The 20,008-nt window shown below is 37.4% G+C and overlaps 1 protein-coding gene across 1 annotated transcript in view; it reads right to left on the bottom strand.

Annotated features, from left to right (window-relative positions):
- Positions 1-606: 606 nt before the first annotated feature.
- LOC124776683 (acyl-coenzyme A thioesterase 9, mitochondrial-like) overlaps positions 607-20,008 on the bottom strand; it is a 91,657-nt gene continuing 72,255 nt past the window's right edge. The window contains exons 9-11 of the mRNA XM_047251786.1: positions 13,037-13,124; positions 4,522-4,672; positions 607-1,239 (exon numbers count right to left, since the gene is read on the bottom strand). Of these exons, the coding sequence (XP_047107742.1) occupies positions 1,154-1,239; positions 4,522-4,672; positions 13,037-13,124 (325 nt within the window). The 3' untranslated portion in view covers positions 607-1,153. The remainder of the gene's footprint in view (positions 1,240-4,521; positions 4,673-13,036; positions 13,125-20,008) is intronic.

Genomic DNA, 20,008 nt, shown 5'->3' with positions numbered 1-20,008 from the left:
AAGATATCCATACCTGTCAGAGTTCATAGCCAAAGATAAAATTTTGCATCATAAAAAAGAACGGGTAACATCTGCATTCACCAGAGTCACTTCAACAAACTATTATCTGTCCCTACTATGGTGGCATTTGAATGTGTAATAAGCATAAAGCCATTACGGATAGCAAAAACAGTTGAGGTCTAGAGAAACACACACTGAGTGTGTTTCCTTGCCAAATGTGTGTGGAATAATAGGCGCAAAACTTCATTATGAAGATTGCGAGAATCTACACATCCTTTTGAGGTAGTGGTGTTATATATTGTCAGATATTTGTCTCTCACTAGTCAGAATAAAAATTGGTAATTCATAAGTAGAGTTGAAAACAAATATTGTAGGATACAAAGCCATAGGCCTATGTGAAAAATTAGCGTGATAGCTCTAAACTAAAGATGTTGATTAACAGATTCCCTATTTACATGTTTTCTGAGAGGTTCTGATTCCAAAATAAAATATTCATTGAGCACAAATTATAATTCAGCTGATCAAAAATAAGGGTGATGTAACTATTGTGCAGACTGTTCTAAGGAAATGTGGTAACAACTGTCAGAGTTCAAAAATAAGACTCAGTTCATATGTAAGCTGCTCTTTATTTTAGTAACAATAGCCATTATATGGACAGCTCATTATATATATCAACATTAGTACAAGTCTGAAACTTAGTTATTTTTTGGGTCACCATACCACTACACTCTATACTTTGTGCACTTTTTTTGATAAGGTATGTTCCAAACAAATGCTTTCAATGACTAATGCTATCGTTTTCTCATTCTTGCTGGAACATGTATTTACATCAATATTCCCAGACACTTAAAAAAATTTTATGTTACCTTCATTAAGTAATACTGACAGAGATGCCAACATGATGTTACAGCACAAAAACTATTAGGGAGGTTAATCTGACACATAGTCCACATTGGCATTAAGTACATTTTGTGTGTGGAGAGAGAGGGAGAGGGGGAGGGGGAGGGGGAGGGGAGGGGAGGGGGGGAGGGGGGGGAGAGAAAGAGAGAGAGAGAGAGAGAGAGAGAGAGAGAGAGAGAGAGAGAGAGAGAGAGAGAGAGAGAGAGCGCTTTAATGAATGAATAATTTAGCAAATAAGATGACCAAAGCAAGTTTATGTGGCTGTTGAACTATGTGTATTGTCAGAAAGACCCATCACATGCTGAAAATGTCGTCTGCCATCCAGGTACATCATTGCCTCTGAAACAAAAATAATGCACAAATCTCATAAAATGCATGATTTCAGGTACGTACTATTAAACTACATGTTGTTTTAAATTCAAAACTGACTGTAAATATTGAAGAAAGAACATCAACACCCATAGTGAAGTTCAAATTAAAAACAAGCCTCAGAAAGTTAATAAAGCTGCTAAGTACTAGTATGGATGGCACTGATACTATAGTATTTCAATGTATTGCATCATTAGTATTCATCGATCCTTGCCCCTTCACAAGAAATTGGCTGCACACAAACATTTCAATTCTACTTTTTCTATGTCATCTCTTGGCTTCAACTAACTACATAAAATGTAAATCTTTCACAAAATTATATAATTGTTATATTTTAGTTGACATCACAACTGGCAGCACAGATGCTTCTTTTTCTTCACATCTGAAGGCATGTGAAGTAACTTTCATATCAAGTGTACTTTGATTATCAACAAAGGAAATACATTCCTAGAATGAATCTGCAATCATTGTGAACTTTTACAAATAACACTGTTTAGATCTCCCAATGGTTTTTTAAAAAATTACATTTTTCTAACATGTTTCACCTACTACCGTCATCAGACCCTATAGTTAAAAACGAAAGTCAGCAGCAATAAAAATATCACCCACCAAACTTAGAACTTCTGAAACAAAAGTTCAGTAAATCTTATGCCAAGGCAAGGTATCAGCAACCAACTTGGCTCAAAAAGCATAAATTTGACAGTTGTTGATTTGCTGGCATACACATCATATTTCTTACATTCTTTTGTTTTTTATTACTAGGTCTGATTATGGCTGTATCCGAAGCATGTTATGAAATAACCTAATAAATAAAAAATTATGGTGCAGTATTATTTGTAAAAATAAAACTTTTGGTTACTTTATATAAGTCTTTCTGTAAATGGTTAATCTAATGGATATAAAATTACTAAATACCCTTGAAGCTTTCTTCAGCTTCTGAAGAGTGAAAAAATGTAGGGTTTCCCAGCTTAATTATGCACCTCTTGAATGAATGGCATACATCATAACCTACAAGAAATACCTCTTAAACACAAAAAATATTTTTTAATGAACAAAAGCATTATCATGACTATCATGTCCCATGTTGTTGCCTTCAAAAGTAGGCACGTAAGTATATGAATGAACTGTGTTACTTTACTGAGTAGAGACTGCGGGGTTAGGTGAGAAATTGCTGCTAAGGACACAGAAAGGTGTGAAAACAAGCAGCAAACGAAAAATTACAACCAGAACATTAACAGGGCGGAAAGCAAAGCAATTGCATAACTTAACACATGTTTAATTTAACTTTCTTGTAACCTTTCTACTGCACTTAACTTTTTTTGGGCATAGTATTTTGTTGTTACTTGTTTGATTTTAAGCTCCAGTCATATTCGTATCATCTTTCGCTTTCTACTTAGCTTCTTTTAGAGGTATATGTTTGTCCATTTGAGAGTATCCTATTCTATTCTATTCTATTCTAGGTGAGGTTGCCACTCAATGCTGTCAGGATGGCTGTGTGTGTGTGTTTACATTTGATGAAGGACTGTATGATAGCTAATAGTATCGAACAGTCACTTCTGAATGTGCCCCTCTGCTGTTCAACACCACTGCTACATGGTGGGTAGCAATCTGTCCTAATTAATATTATTGTTATTTGTCTTTTTTATATTTTCCTTGCATTATATTTATGTGCATTACATTGTGTATCATTTCATTATGGCATGGTAAGTAATGCCCCTTTATGTATTGTAATTAATAATATACGAGCGGCGTTTCAAAAGTCCGTGCAAAGTCCGAGAGATGGCACCACCAGCATGTATCGAGGTCATGTTTAGTTAGTAGCATCTTTGGAAAGAACGCACACCAAGTTTCAGCCATATTGGTCTATTTCTTTGTGTTTGCATTCGTGTAAATCAAGGAAGTTGAGTGATTGTCAAAAAATGGACGAAAGAGAATTTCGTGTGGTGATTAAACATTACTTTATGAGAGGAAAAACGCCTCAGGAGACTAAAGAGAAGCTTGATAAACATTATGGTGACTCTGCACCTTCAGTTAGAACAGTTTATAAGTGGTTTCAAAATTTTTGGATTGGCCATATGGGCACAAGTGATGCTGAACGTTCTGGACACCCTGTGGAGGTTACAACTCCAGAAATCATTGATAAAATCCATGATATGGTGAAGGATGACAGAAGAGTTAAGGTGCGTGAGACTGATAGGGCTGTGGGCATCTCGAATAAACAGGTACATAATATTTTGCATAAACATTCGGACATGAGAAAGCTATCCGCAAGATGGGTTCTGCGACTGCTCACGCTTGACCAAAAATGGAATTGTGTGAAGTGCTGCAAGGGTGGTTTGCAGTTATTCAGGAAGAATCTGCAGGACTTTAAGCATCGTTTTGTCACTGTGGATGAAACATGGATACATTACTATACTCCTGAGACCAAACAACAATCTAAACAATGGGTTACCAAGGGAAAATCTGCACCAAAAAAGGGGAAACCATTCCTTTGGCCGGAAAGGTTATGGTGATTGTCTTTTGGGATTCGCAAGGGATAATCCTCGTTGACTATCTGGAAAAGGGTAAAACTATTACAGGTGCATATTATTCATCATTACTGGACAGTTTGAAAAATGACCTGCAAGAATAACACTGGTGATTAGACCGCAAAAAAGTCCTTTTCCATCACGACAATACATCATACACACCTCAGCAGTTGTGGTCGCAAAATTATTGGAAATAGGAATAGGATTCCTACTCGTTTCACATCCCCCCTATTCTCCAGACTTGGCTCCCTCGGACTATTATTTGTTCCCCAATTTGAAGAAATGGCTGGCGGGACAAAGATTTTATTCAAACGAGGAGGTGATTGCACTAACTAATAGCTATTTTGCAGACTTGGACAATTCCTATTATTCGGAAGGGATCAACAAATTAGTACAGTGTTGGACGAAGTGTGTAAGTCTAAAAGGAGACTATGTCAAAAAATAAAAAAGGTTTACCCCAAACACGTACGTAGTTTTTATTTTTGCATGGACTTTTCAAACGCTTCTTGTACTATCTAACAACGTAACAATGACCACTTCTTCCTATTGATGAAGCCATTTTCCTATTCTTCTGCCCTTCCCCATTCCATGAATGCACTTTAATTAATGATTACAAAATAAGCCTATAGGAGTAAAAGACAATGGAAGTTATCTGTGTCCGACTGGATTTATAAATGTCCAAATTAGACGTATCCAGTAGTCCTTTTATAGTGAGAATACTTACCCTGATAGGATTTTGGAATTATCTGTGGCACTTCTTCAGGCATTTCATATGTGTAATGAAACACATTAGTTGTATTTTGCTGCCCTCCACGAGGGTCAAACACTTCTGCATAAACTGTTATCTGCACATAATTGCATTCTGTATATGTAACCTGGAAGAATGATTTATTTTTATTTTGGTACAATAATGTGGTACATAAATTAGACGAAAATAAAAGCATAAATTAGATGAAGATGAAAGCAAGGTCGGAGGGGGAGGGAGGGAGGAGAGAAAGGGAGAGCATTATGGGATGGGAGAAAAAGGGATGTGAACTGTACTATGTACAATCTGTGTATTTTAATATAGAGCAACATTTTCTGAAAACCCTGAATACCTTTAAATTTGTCCTCCTTCAATACATCAAGAGAAAACAATGGAGCAAACAAGTTTCAGCACTGATTTCATTGCATTATCCTGTCAAAATTGTTGAACCACAGTTTCAGTGTGAGAGAAGAATCACTATTAAAATAATATTTAGTTACTGATACAAATATATGACAATTAGTAAAACAACTGTGTTTTATGCATATTTAATATAAGAAAAAATGATGATGGACAACAACCATAAAAACTTCAGGAAATGCCTTAAGTGACAACTAGTATGTGTCCAAAAGTTGGATAGCAGAGAACTTTCATTGTTCCATATAATAACAAGGATGTTTCACTGCACTTAAATGAAAGCAAGAAGTAATAAAATATCACAACAGTAATATACAGTTGTAGCAAATCAGCAGTGTCAGAGAACTGTCAATTTCATAAACATTAAATGTTAAATCAAGTGCCAGTAGAACACATTATCAGATAGCTACTATAAGCCTGAAATCTTATGTCTGCTCATTCTAATAAGCAAATGTGAATTAAAATAGCTTTCTGTGACTTCAGCTAAACACCAAACAAAGAAATTTCCTAAATTGGTAGGAATGTGAGCAACCCTGTCGAAGATTGTGTCGCCAACCCCAGTGGGAAACAGATTCAGAACAGATGGGGGTAGGAGTAATGGTTCTCTGAAGTACAGGGGGTTGGGCTATGGACAGATAACCGACACCCAGAAAAAAGTCTTATTACGATATCCCACGAAATACTGCCAGACAGGCCCCAAGGCAAAGACATGGAAAAGTAACAAGAACATGATAATTGGATCATGGAACATACTGGTATTATATGGAACTGGAACCCTTGGAAGCCTAAATAGTGGAAACATACAAGGTGGGTATCATGAGCTTGCAAGAGATAAGATGGACTGGACAGTGTACCTTCCAAAGACAGTAGTGTACTATGTACTACAGAGGCCACAATAGTGAACGCATTTTTGGTGTGAGATTTATAGTCAGTCATAGTACTGTACAACTAGCGATAGGATTTAAAGCAATAAGTCCAAGGATATATTACATGTAATTAAAGAGAAATTCTTTAACTACAGTATCCTAAATGCACATGCCCCTACTGAGTAGAAGACAGCAGAAGAGGAGACCTTCTATGAGGAGCTGGAGCAAGCTTATCAACAGTTTCCAAAAAGTGATATAAAAATGGTGATAGGAGATATTAATGCTACTGGATGGTAGGAGCAGGTCTTTTCCCCTACCGCTGGGGAAATACAGCCTCAATAAACAGAGTAATGACAATGGACTCTGCCTGATAAATTTTACTTAACAGTTTCTAGCATGTGGGTCCAGCATAAGAATATACATAAAATGATCTGAGTTTCACCAGACAACAATACATGGAACCTAACTGATCATATATTAATAGCTACCAGGCATTGCTCTGATGTGCTAGACTGGCATAGTTTCATATGTGCTTAATATGGACATTGATCATTACCTCCTCATAGCAAAAATCAGAGACAGCATGTCAAATGCACATAAAGTTAAAGGAGAAAGATGAAATCAGTATAATATCTCAGAACATGAGGACCTAAGGAAGGCTGAACACCTAGCTTTTAATTAGGAAAATAGATTGACAGGAATTGTGCACAACTATAGTCAAAACGTATAAGAGCAGTGGAATGCAACCAGAAATTAAATACAGGGTGCTGCAGAGGGAGTGATTGGTATGGAACAATAGACCAGAAGGAATGAATTGTATGATGAATAGTGTGAGGAGTTAAGACACTTGCAGGTCATTGAAACACTTACTAAACTCAATAACCTTAGAAAGGAATTCCATCCAGAAACAACAGCAGTATAGGGGGAAAAAGGTAAATTATAGCATCACAGGAAGGAGTGTTACTTGTTGGGCAGAATACTTTAAAGAATTATTATACTTGGGGAATGCGGAAGCACTGGAACTAACTGAAGACCAAGAAATGGAAGAAGAGGAAAACGGGATGCCCTTGATTCAAGAGATTTGGCTACCATTAAAGAAATTAGCCAACAATTAGTCACCTGGCAGTGACAACATGCCAGCTGAACTTATTAAATGGAGAACATCTAGTTAGATACATGCATGCCCAGATCTCAGATATAGGGACGCAAAAAGTCATCCCATATGATTGGAATATCGGCATAATATGTGCTATACATAAGAAAGGGGACATCCTGGAATGTATGAACTGTAGGGGGAACTACATTGTTGAACACAATACATAAAATATTTTCCTCTCTACTTTGTATCAATGAAAAAACCTTTTGCAGAAAAAGCAGCTGGGAGGTATCAGAAAAAAAGGGAATACAATATAGAAACACATCATACATACATTGAATTTAAAGCAGATATGAATCCATAAGAAGAAATAAACTTATTGAAGCCATGAACAAATTGGGCACACCATAACATGTAATATGCCTCGTAAGTTTGACTAAGAGAAAATCTGTATATAAAGTATGGATACAAGGAAATTTAACACCAAAATTTTGAAACTAACTGTGGACTTAGGCAAGAGGATGCACTTTCACATATGCTTTTCAACATGTCACTAGATAAGGTAATAAGGACAGCTCAAATCAACACAACAGGTGCAATATACAATAGAATGGCGTAAGTTCTGACCCATGCAGATGATGTCGATATTATTGCAAGAACAGAATCACTGGCATCGGCACAGTATCAATAAAACCAAATACATACAAATAATATGGCCAGAACTAAATGCAATGTTAGAAATTGACTAGGTGCAAACTGAATCTGTTAGTGAATTTGCCTATCTGGGAATACTGGCAACATCCCAGATTGTTATTGTTGTTGTGGTCTTCAGTCCTGAGACTGGTTTGATGCAGCTCTCCATGCTACTCTATCCTGTGCAAGCTTTTTCATCTCCCAGTACCTACTGCAACCTACATCCTTCTGAATATGCTAAGTGTATTCATCTCTTGGTCTCCCTCTACGATTTTTACCCTCCACCCTGCCCTACAATACTAAATTGGTGATCCCTTGATGCCTCAGAACATGTCCTACCAACCGATCCCTTCTTCTGGTCAAGTTGTGCCACAAACTTCTCTTCTCCCCAATCCTATTCAATACTTCCTCATTAGTTATGTGATCTACCCATCTAATCTTCAGCATTCTTCTGTAGCACCACATTTCGAAAGCTTCTATTCTCTTCTTGGCCAAACTATTTATTGTCCATGTTTCACTTCCATACATGGCTACACTCCATATGAATACTTTCAGAAATGACTTCCTGACACTTAAATCAATACTGGATGTTAACAAATTTCTCTTCTTCAGAAACGCTTTCCTTGCCATTGCCAGCCTACATTTTATATCCTCTCTACTTCGACCATCATCAGTTATTTTGCTCCCCAAATAGCAAAACTCCTTTACTACTTTAAGTGCCTCATTTCCTAATCTAATTCCCTCAGCATCACCCGACTTAATTAGACTACATTCCATTATCCTCGTTTTGCTTTTGTTGATGTTCATCTTATATCCTCCTTTCAAGACACTGTCCATTCCATTCAACTGCTCTTCCAAGTCCTTTGCTGTCTCTGACAGAATTACAATGTCATCGGCGAACATCAAAGTTTTTATTTCTTCTCCATGAATTTTAATACCTACTCCGAATTTTTATTTTGTTTCCTTTACTGCTTGCTCAATATACAGATTGAATAACATCGGGGAGAGGCTACAACCATGTCTCACTCCCTTCCCAACCACTGCTTCTCTTTCATGCCCCTCGACTCTTATAACTGCCATCTGGTTTCTGTACAAATTGTAAATAGCCTTTCGCTCCCTGTATTTTACCCCTGCCACCTTTAGAATTCGAAAGAGAGTATTCCAGTCAACATTGTCAAAAGCTTTCTCTAAGTCTACAAATGCTAGAAACGTAGGTTTGCCTTTCCTTAATCTTTCTTCTAAGATAAATCGTAAGGTCAGTATTGTCTCACGTGTTCCAGTGTTTCTACGGAATCCAAACTGATCTTCTCCGAGGTTGGCTTCTACTAGTTTTTCCATTCGTCTGTAAAGAATTCGTGTTAGTATTTTGCAGCTGTGACTTATTAAACTGATAGTTCGGTAATTTTCACATCTGTCAACACCTGCTTTCTTTGGGATTGGAATTATTATATTCTTCTTGAAGTCTGAAGGTATTTTGCCTGTTTCATACATCTTGCTCACCAGATGGTAGAGTTTTGTCAGGACTGGCTCTCCTAAGGCCGTCAGTAGTTCCAATGGAATGTTGTCTACTCCGGGGGCCTTGTTTCGACTCAGGTCTTTCAGTGCTCTGTCAAACTCTTCACGCAGTATCATATCTCCCATTTCATCTTCATCTACATCCTCTTCCATTTCCATAATATTGTCCTCAAGTACATCGCCCTTGTATAGACCCTCTATATACTCCTTCCACCTTTCTGCTTTCCCTTCTTTGCTTAGAACTGGGTTTCCATCTGAGCTCTTGATATTCATATAAGTCGTTCTCTTATCTCCAAAGGTCTCTTTAATTTTCCTGTGGGCAGTATCTATCTTACCCCTAGTGAGATAGGCCTCTACATCCTTACATTTGTCCTCTAGCCATCCCTGCTTAGCCATTTTGCACTTCCTGTCGATCTCATTTTTGAGACGTTTGTATTCCTTTTTGCCCGCTTCATTTACTGCATTTTTATATTTTCTCCTTTCATCAATTAAATTCAATATTTCTTCTGTTACCCAAGGATTTCTACTATCCCTCGTCTTTTTACCTACTTGATCCTCTGCTGCCTTCGCTACTTCATCCCTCAAAGCTACCCATTCTTCTTCTACTGTATTTCTTTCCCCCATTCCTGTCAATTGTCCCCTTATGCTCTCCCTGAAACTCTGTACAACCTCTGGTTCTTTCAGTTTATCCAGGTCCCATCTCCTTAAATTCCCACCTTTTTGCAGTTTCTTCAGTTTTAATCTACAGGTCATAACCAATAGATTGTGGTCAGAATACACATCTGCCCCTGGAAATGTCTTACAATTTAAAACCTGGTTCCTAAATCTCTGTCTTACCATTATATAATCTATCTGATACCTTTTAGTATCTCCAGGGTTCTTCCATGTATACAACCTTCTTTCATGATTCTTAAACCAAGTGTTGGTTATGATTATGTTGTGCTCTGTGCAAAATTCTACCAGGCGGCTTCCTCTTTCATTTCTTAGCCCCAATCCATATTCACCTACTATGTTTCCTTCTCTCCCTTTTCCTACACTCGAATTCCAGTCACCCATGACTATTAAATTTTCATCTCCCTTCACAATCTGAATAATTTCTTTTATTTCATCATACATTTCTTCAATTTCTTCGTCATCTGCAGAGCCAGTTGGCATATAAACTTGTACTACTGTAGTAGGTGTGGGCTTCGTACCTATCTTGGCCACAATAATGCGTTCACTATGCTGTTTGTAGTAGCTTACCTGCATTCCTATTTTCCTATTCATTATTAAACCTACTCCTGCATTACCCCTATTTGATTTTGTGTTTATAACCCTGTAGTCACCTGACCAGAAGTCTTGTTCCTCCTGCCACCGAACTTCACTAATTCCCACTATATCTAACTTCAACCTATCCATTTCCCTTTTTAAATTTTCTAACCTACCTGCCCGATTAAGGGATCTGACATTCCACGCTCCGATCCGTAGAACGCCAGTTTTCTTTCTCCTGATAACGACATCCTCTTGAGTAGTCCCCACCCGGAGATCCGAATGGGGGACTATTTTACCTCCGGAATATTTTACCCAAGAGGACGCCATCATCATTTAATCATACAGTAAAGCTGCATGCCCTCGGGAAAAATTACGGCTGTAGTTTCCCCTTGCTTTCAGCCGTTCGCAGTACCAGCACAGCAAGGCCGTTTTGGTTATTGTTACAAGGCCAGATCAGTCAATCATCCAGACTGTTGCCCTTGCAACTACTGAAAAGGCTGCTGCCCCTCTTCAGGAACCACACGTTTGTCTGGCCTCTCAACAGATACCCCTCCGTTGTGGTTGCACCTACGGTACGGCTATCTGTATCGCTGAGGCACGCAAGCCTCCCCACCAACGGCAAGGTCCATGGTTCATGGGGGGGCCCAGATTGTTAATAGTATGGAAATAAAGTGGCACATCGACATCCACAGTGATCACAAAGATTCGCACCATCAAGATTGAAGGCTTAGGAGTTCCAAACCATGCAGGACATTCAGCTAGGTATCCAATCTTAACGGTTGCATATAGGATCATATTGGCGTAATGGGGTGATGAGAGCTGATGGAATGTGATGGCTTTCACCTGAATGTGAAACAGCCTCTTGTGGAACTTATTGTGAAATTGGCTATCCTTCAATTTGTAGCTGTGGATAGGGCAATAATATGTTTTATAGGCATGGGAAAAAATAACATCCAGATGCCGAGTTTGTCCATAGGTGGTATGAATTATAGTGTCACACACTTTTTAGGGGGCATAGTGTGCTCTAAAGGAGTTAATAAACAGACCAGGAATCAAGCAAAAGCAAGTTATTTTGAATGGCTATTGACCAAAAGCAGTGCTCATACCATAGTTGTAGTTCTCTTAAGCCCATTTTACCACTCTTCCTTGCTGTGATGTAAATATTCCCTACTGCTCTTGCAAGATCTCGCACATGATAAGAACAGTAGGGGACAGAGTACCTCCAACTTCTCACAGCACAATAAATAACTTTTCAGCCAATTTACCACCCAGACGAACAGCTGACATAGTTGTACATGAATGCATTAAGGCATTGATGTTAGCTGATCTTGATACAACTTCTTAGTACCTCTAATTTCCAGTGTTCCTTTCATCTGTATTTCCTATTCAAATCCTGATTAGTTGGAGTTGAAAACAAATTCGTTACTGAATGATGGGATAAGTTTGTTTACCTCACCTACAAATGTTCAGGCCGATTTCGCAGTTTGCTATGCATCATCAAGTTGACGCTTTGTTTGGAATTTCGTTATCTTATGTCTTCAAATTTTGTTGCACTGTTTGAAGTTATTTAACCATCCACTGCTTCTCTTGAAATCACTATAATCTATACCATGTGCAATTTGGTGTGTGTGACATAGTCTGTGGCTATGAAGCACATCCTGTCAACTGTACCACGAATCCTTGAAACACGCAAACACCAGATTTTGTAACAAGTGCACCTTGTCCTTCCTTGAATACACATAGTTCTTTTTATGCACTGCACGGTCATACTGCTGTGAACTTATTCGAAATCTGTTTGTAAAATTTTTTTTTTACTGTGCTGCAGATGACCTTCTATGTATGTAATTATGTTTGATATTCCTCGGATAACAATGGTCCTTTACTATGTTTCACTGGAGATGGGATTTGTGACTCGCTGTCTGACAAGGATGATGAACTACATGACTCAACACCTGTTTCAGTATCACTTTCAGTTTTTAAGCATGTATCATCGTCATTGTACTCCTCATGTACATTGTGTGCACAGTCAAGTGTATATGACACCACACATTCCACTGTCTCAATGTGAAACACTAATATTTCATCTGCCACTTCTTTCTCACTCTGCAAAATTTCTTGGATTCCTCTCTGACGAAATGTCACCTTCGGCAACTGTTGTTGTAGATATAATGCAATGTTTGTTTTATTTACAGTTGCCATTGTTCTGTTTTGTATTAACACCACTAGTCCTGCAGCACTGTTGTGAGTCACTCGTCAACTAAGCAGTTCAACTATGCACTGTAGCATCATGCTGTGCTCATCATTGGATACCTCCAGTCTCGCCCCCTGCTTGCCATTAGCAGCCAATGTAGTGGTTGTATGATAGACAATATGTGGGGCACTGAATGGTGTACACGTCATTAGCCTTCTGCAATCTTGCATAGGTTTCTTGCAAGGCTTTGATCTTGGATGACATACAAGAAGACTTACAAATTATTGGTGTCAGAGGATGGAGCCACAAGATACTGGACAGGGACGAATGGAATGACGTTCTAGAACAGGCCGAGGCCCTTCAAGGGCCATAGAGCCAGGAAGAAGAAGAAGAAGAAGAAGAAGAAGAAGAAGAATATAGAAACTAGATTTAAGTTTTTAAAGTGTTGTATAATTACATACATACCAAGGAGTTCATTCGAAGAAGTGATCCAACATCAACTGGCTTGTGGAAACTGATGTCACTTATGTGACACAATCTGGGGCGAAATTTGCTGAAATAAAGAAGTGGTATAATTGTGTGGTGGTACTGTTACTACATAAATAATTAAATAAAGAAATCCTCTGAATGCATGTGGTTTATACTTGTGAATTATTGGACCTACCTTCAAACTCTTGTGAGCCATAAAATAACTAAACAATAGTATTTTGTTCAAACAGTTGTAATTTCTCATTCACAAAGTTCTCTATCCCTAGAAATTCAATTGCCACTGGATATGTTTCACTGATTAATCCATAAATCCCAACATGAAGGAGAGCCTTCAGGTGTATGGAATGAGTCAAATTATATGTTAACTGACAGAAGAAGCCACTTTAGGCTACCTATGGAACATATACTAAAAAACAAATACAATTAATGCTAAATTACACTCATTTATAATTATGGGACTTACTTCTAGAATAGCTTGTAAGCAAAAAATCAATTACTTTTATAAATGGCACTGCTGTTCCTCTTACACTACTCAGGTGCTATGTTTATTCACAAATACTCAAAAACTAAGCATTTATGTAATTTTCACATAACACTATGAGCCTTTCAAGATATCTTATTATGAGCCAGTCAAGATTTCTTATTATGAGCCAGTCAAGATTTCTTACTATGGGCATCTGTGGTAACTGTAATTGACTGCATGGATTCAAAATATCCTGATAAATTATAGGAGTATTTAATAAAGTATGGTTTCATTTAAGTTTTGAATATTAAGGATTTCCAATTTCCTGTCTCATTCCCTCCAGCAACTTGTTATAGACTCCTTCACCAGTATGTAAAACTCCTTCCTGGTCCAAGTCTTGTATGCGTAGACTACATGGAAATTATTGTTGTGGTCATACAATGTAGGCTTTCACAGCCGAGATTGTCTTCACTTAAAACTTCCGGGCTGATAGGCCGTGGTCGATGTATAAAACTTGGACATTTTGTTTCCGACTGTGGGAGACATCCTCTGAGGCAAAGTGCCAAACTGCAGAGAGAACTTCAGGAAACATTGATGATAAAGGCAGTACAGAGGGATAGGCAATACAGAGGGCGCCACTGTCCAGCAAGTGGGGTTGGCTATGAGACTGTCTTGGTAATGTCAGCATTCTCAATTAAATGTAATCGATTGTCACACTTCCAGTGCAAAGCTGACATCCAAATTTTATCAAGTTTAACGCCTTCCGCTTTCCTATTAAAATTATTATGGTGTTTATCAATCTCTATAGCCTCTCAATAAATGCGCACATAATAATGAGGTTTTAGATATGACACTTGTCTCACTGCATTTTATCTCATGATTACCTTCCTGGTAAATATGTTCTGCTATGGCTGATTTATCTGTGTGACCCAGGTGGCAGATCCTCTTATGTTCAACAAGATGGGTGTTAACACTTCTCTTTGTGGTACCGATATAAACCTGTCCCCAACTACAAGGAGTTTTATATAACCTGGTGTAGCCAAAGGATGTCGTGCATCTTTTGCCGACCTTAAATATTCTTTCATTTTTCCTAGTGGGTCTGAAAATAGTTTCCAGCCTATACTTGATTAACACTTTTCCAATGCGATCTGTGACCTTACTAATGAGCGGAAGAAAAACCTTGCCGTTGGGCAACTGTTGTTCATGGTTGCTCCTGATTCTCTGCCTAGAGCGAGGTGCTTGATCTATCTCTCTGCTAGAATAGCCATTCTTCACAAAAGTCGACTGTAGGTGTTCAATCTCATCTTTTAAATAAACAGGTTCACACATTTTGTACGCCTTGTCTACCAAGGTTTTTATTATAGTTCTTTTTTGTCTATGTTGGCGGTTTGAATCTTTATGCAGATAAAGATCAGTGGCCTTTCTATACACCATATGGCCCAGCGTTCTGCCCCATTGTTTAATCACAGACACACAGTACATTGATTTTCGGATTAATGCTGTTTAGATGTGTCAGGAAGGCATTCATCTCCACTGCTCCATGTGTCCACATTATGAAAGTGTCATTGACACAGCGATACCATCTGGTTGGTCTCTTACTGGCAGTCTGCAATGCCCATTGCTCAAAAGTCTCCATAAACAAGTTAGCCACCACAGGACTGAGAGGACTGCCCATAGCCACTCCATCCATCTGTTCATAAAAGTCACTATTATATTGAAAGCAGGTTGTGATGAGGCAGTGTCGGAATATCGGTAGGAAAAATATCCGCTATGCATGAAACAGCTTCGTTTACCAGAATCACAGTAAATAGCAATACAATATGAAAACTAATGAGGATATCTGGGCCAACACTCATTTTCCTTAACTTGTCAATGAAATGAGCTGAATTTTTAATATGACTGTCATTCCTACCAACATAAGGTGTCTAGCTAACTCGTGGGTGGGAAAGCCTACTACGCTGACAATTGACCTCAAAGGAACCTCAGGTTTATGCATTTTGGGTAATCCCTAAAGTCTAGGTGGGTATTCTTCTGTTTTACAAAGCAGCTTCTTATCATCGAAGGAGAATGAAGACGTTTTCACCAGTCGATTGGTTATTTTTAAAATCTTCATAGGAGGATCCTTCTGAAGTTTTATGTAGTTGGAGGGAACCAAAATATCATTGATCTTTCCATGATAGTCCTCACTCTTCAATGGAGTTACCCTTATCTACAGTAAGAACAATAATGTTTCTATCTGTGTTGATGTCTCTCAGTGCCTTCCTTTGTGACTGTGACAAATTATTGTTAGGTGGCTTATATGTAAGTAAAATCCTAGCTGTTTCCATCATAATTACATCAGCAGACTGCTGTGGAAGTTGATGGATACCTGCCTCAATATTTGCTACATTATCCTCCGTGGGTACATTTTGTACTTATTGTTACATGAAGTATTCTATTTTTTATTTAATATGTAATAATTACAGTATTGTGGTTGTGAAATTCACAATTTATCTAACTCTTATTACCTCATACTCTTATTATCAACCACAAAAAACAATTAGGGAGTAAATGTATGGACATCTAAAAAATTTTACTCTTTCATAAACATATTCACAGGGCACTTTTGAGTCTCATTTTTCCTAAAATAAACAAAGCTAAATTGAATAGAAGCAAGAACAAGGAATGGATAATTACTAAGATTTACATATCTTTTGCTACGAAGAGAGAGTCCACCTTGTTCAGGGGACAATCCACAGTCAAGAGAGGAAATTCCATTACCAGCAGCATTGTAAAATATTCCAATCAATTATTTAAAAAACCAAAACACAAGCACTATGACTGAGAAATTAAACACATCCAAGAATAAGGTCAAAGCAGTTGGAAATGAAATTGAGCCCTTTGAAAATAGCGGTAGCAGAAATGACAACATATTGCAATCACTGGCCGTCAGATTCAAAGATAATTTCCTCATTGTGGAACCAAATATTGCACCCATTAATAAACATGTGCTGTAAATTTACTTGTAAGTACTATGAACAGACATTAGTTTCCAAAATACAACCCCTAAGGAGCTTGCCGATTGAATGAGGTAGTGCAGTTGTTAAAACACAGACTTAATATTTGAGAGGATGGAGTAAGCTCTGTTTGGCCATCCTGATTTAGGTTTTCTGTAGTTTCCCTAAAACACTTAAGGCAAATTCCGGGGTTGTTGCTTCAGCAATGCCACGGCCTACCACCTCTCCTATCCTCATAAACATACTTATATATTTAGTGTGTATGTACATAGAATCTAATTATTTTCATTGTACTCATATTACGATGACAAATTCTGTATCATTGTGAAATGATACCTAAATGAATGTATGAATATGTAAATAGATTGCAACATTCACGAAATTACAAAATGTAGTAATTCAGCTAGCAGTGATAAGTGTTTCTAGCAGAATATTCAAATACCGTCTAGCTTGCTTTGATTAGCCTTAAGCTGTCTTTATAATCAACCAATGACTCAGAGTATCTTTCCTGACACACAGAAATCATGGTAGTAACACCCACCAATAAAGCAGAAGATAAGCAATCCTCCCCTAATTACAGACCTATTTCACTCCTTCGAGTCCCTGGCAAAGCTAAATTAGAAAAATGACCCTGTTAGTATATTTTGTGACCATGCCACGTTCAACTGTCTGGATCACAGAATTCGATTTGGAAAATTACTGTTACAGCACAAATGACATCCATCTTCAATGGATGGAGTACTACTTTCATAACACAAAGCAAATTGTTACATTGACAAACTGTGTCACAAACGTGAAACTAACCTCACAATGGGGGAACATAATATGTTGGCTCCTGCAGTGATCAATACTGAGCTCACTCATGTTCTTAATCTACATAAATAATATTCCAGTGAGTTTAAAGGACAGTTCAAAAATTATAATGGTTGCTGATGATACAAGCATGCTCATCAAGTCTCCCGACTCAGTCTCACCAGACACAGCTCAGATGAAGGCAGCAGTAAGCCTACTGCTGGTTTCAGTTACTTTTTTAAGTAATTCATCTCACAAAGACTCATAATATACTGATTTAAACAAACAGAAATGACCCACTAGCACCACTAGAAGAATTAGTGGGTCACACACCAAATGAGATATTCTGTGTAAAATTCTTTGGGGTATGGTTGAGTAACATGTTAAAATGGAGTCAGCACATAGAAAAACTAGTCAAGAATTTCATTTTCTCTTCTTGGAAGCATCACATGTTGTATTAACCTAAACACAAGAATGTTGTCCTATTTTGCATGTTTTCACTTCTTGTTGTCTTACAGAATTATCTCCTGGGAAAGTGCATCTAAAATAAATAAAGTATTTACTGCAGAAGTGAGTAATAAGGTAACTGTGTAAAGTAGATAACCAGACATCTTGCACTGGCCTTTTTATGGATCTTATAGTTCTTAGACTAACCTCTATACATTAACCCCTTAGTGGTTTTTGTTGTTTATAACAGAAATAAATTTCATCAGAATTATGTACTACAAAGTCATGAGTTCCTTCCAGTTGAATAATTTTCTTCAGCTATGTCATTAGATATCTCACTGACTTTTATTATGTCCACTTTGTCCACTCTGTGGTTCGACAGCATCCAAACCAACTCTAATTCACTCACAAGTTGTATTCTGCATGTTCCATCATGAAAGAAAACCTCAAGGGTTGTGGAACAAATCAAAGCACACTAAGTTTGATACAAGTATGGTGAAATGCTTCTATATACTACCATCAGGATATTTGTATTACTTATCTAAGGCAATTAAAACAGCATCTTGTTAACTACTAGTGTGGATAAACAGTTAATGATGAAGAGAAAATTTTTTATCTAATTTATTTATTTATTTATTTGGTACATCAAATCCTACATGTACAAGATATGTAGGGATATTGGATAAACCGAATTTTTTAGAATATAATTCTCTTTATGTGATACAAGCTTTTAACTACAACTTATACAGTACTGCTAAACAGACTAGCTTGTTTAAGAGAATTCACTAATAACTGAGCACAGCACAGCCATTAGACTAGATTTACAGTTAAAATCTTGATCAACTGCAAATTAGCAAAAAAATCATAATAGAACAACTCAGTCCAATTATATACTATTCCATTAACATACTTTTTTCCTTTATTCCTATATGCATTTCTACTTTCTGTAACTGAGAGGGGTAGTTTATTATAAAGCTCACTTCCCATATTTCTAATAACAAGCAGGCTTTTGGGCAGTCTTTGGCTATTTACATGAATGTCTGCACAACAACTAGTATTATGAACATGAAAACATTTATTGGTCTCAAACAAATGCAGATTCTGATTAACAAAGGCCCCTGTTTCTAAGATATAAATGCAGGGAACAGCAGTATTTTTCAGTTCACTGAAAATAAAGTTAGTGGAGGTATATGGAGACACATGGACTTCCAAGATGGCGTCAAGTGAAGTTTTATGTGATGATAAAGTGAACAAAAGTTACAGTGGAGTGGTAAAAAAGCGACCTTGTAGTGATTGCAATGGAGAAATTATGAAGTTAAAAGAGCGCATATTAAGTCTACAGTTCACAATGGATGCATTAAGACATGAAATTTCCCGCGTAACAAATGAAAATTCTGTGCTGAAAAAGCCACAGACAACGCATGTTCCTGTATCTCAGACAAGTAAACCTAAATTGCAAGACTGGAAACAAGTAAGTGCTGAAAAAGCAAAAAGGGCATCAATTGTAGCAAGTGAACAAAATATTATTGATAAAAATAGGTATAGTGCTCACAGTAAATCTACAGAACTTGATAAAGAACATAGTAAATGCAAACTTGAAAGAAACACTGTGAAAAGTACGAAAGTAAGATACAATACGAGATCCTCAGTTAAAAATTGTAAGGAACCTTTGAAAATTGCCAAAATGAAGTGTGATGAACTCCCAAAAACAAACGGAATAATGTCAATTAATAATGAAAATGGATACAGTTCAAAGAGTGAATATAAACATTGCAATGAAGTTAGTGACTCCTGCAACGAACTGTATAATTCTTGTAGTATGAAACAAACTATGAAGTGCATGTGCTTCTACTCTCAGATAGTCATGGAAGAAATCTTGCAGAAATCCTAAGTGACACGAGCAATCATCTTCAAGTGATTAGTGTTGTGAAACCCGGAGCGAAAACAAAAAACTTTATAGAAGACGCCGACATAAAAGGAAAAATGCTGCGTAGCAACGACTTTATATTTTGTGTAAGTGGTACAAATGACATGGGAAGAAATGAGGCTGATATCTGCATTGAAGCCCTGAAGAACTTCCTTGAAGAAAATAAGCAGAAAAATACAACTGTCGCTACTGTTCCGCATTGGCACAATCTGATCTACAACTCGTGCGTAAACAAGGAAATACGAAAAACGAATATTAGAATTAAGGCACTATGTTCAAACTATGGAAATTGTTCTATTCTAGATATAGGAAAGTTGGATAGA

This window comes from Schistocerca piceifrons, chromosome 2 (assembly GCF_021461385.2).
Source record: "Schistocerca piceifrons isolate TAMUIC-IGC-003096 chromosome 2, iqSchPice1.1, whole genome shotgun sequence".
Classification (NCBI taxonomy): Eukaryota; Metazoa; Arthropoda; class Insecta; order Orthoptera; family Acrididae; genus Schistocerca; species Schistocerca piceifrons.
This window is presented reverse-complemented; position numbering and strand designations above follow the sequence as displayed.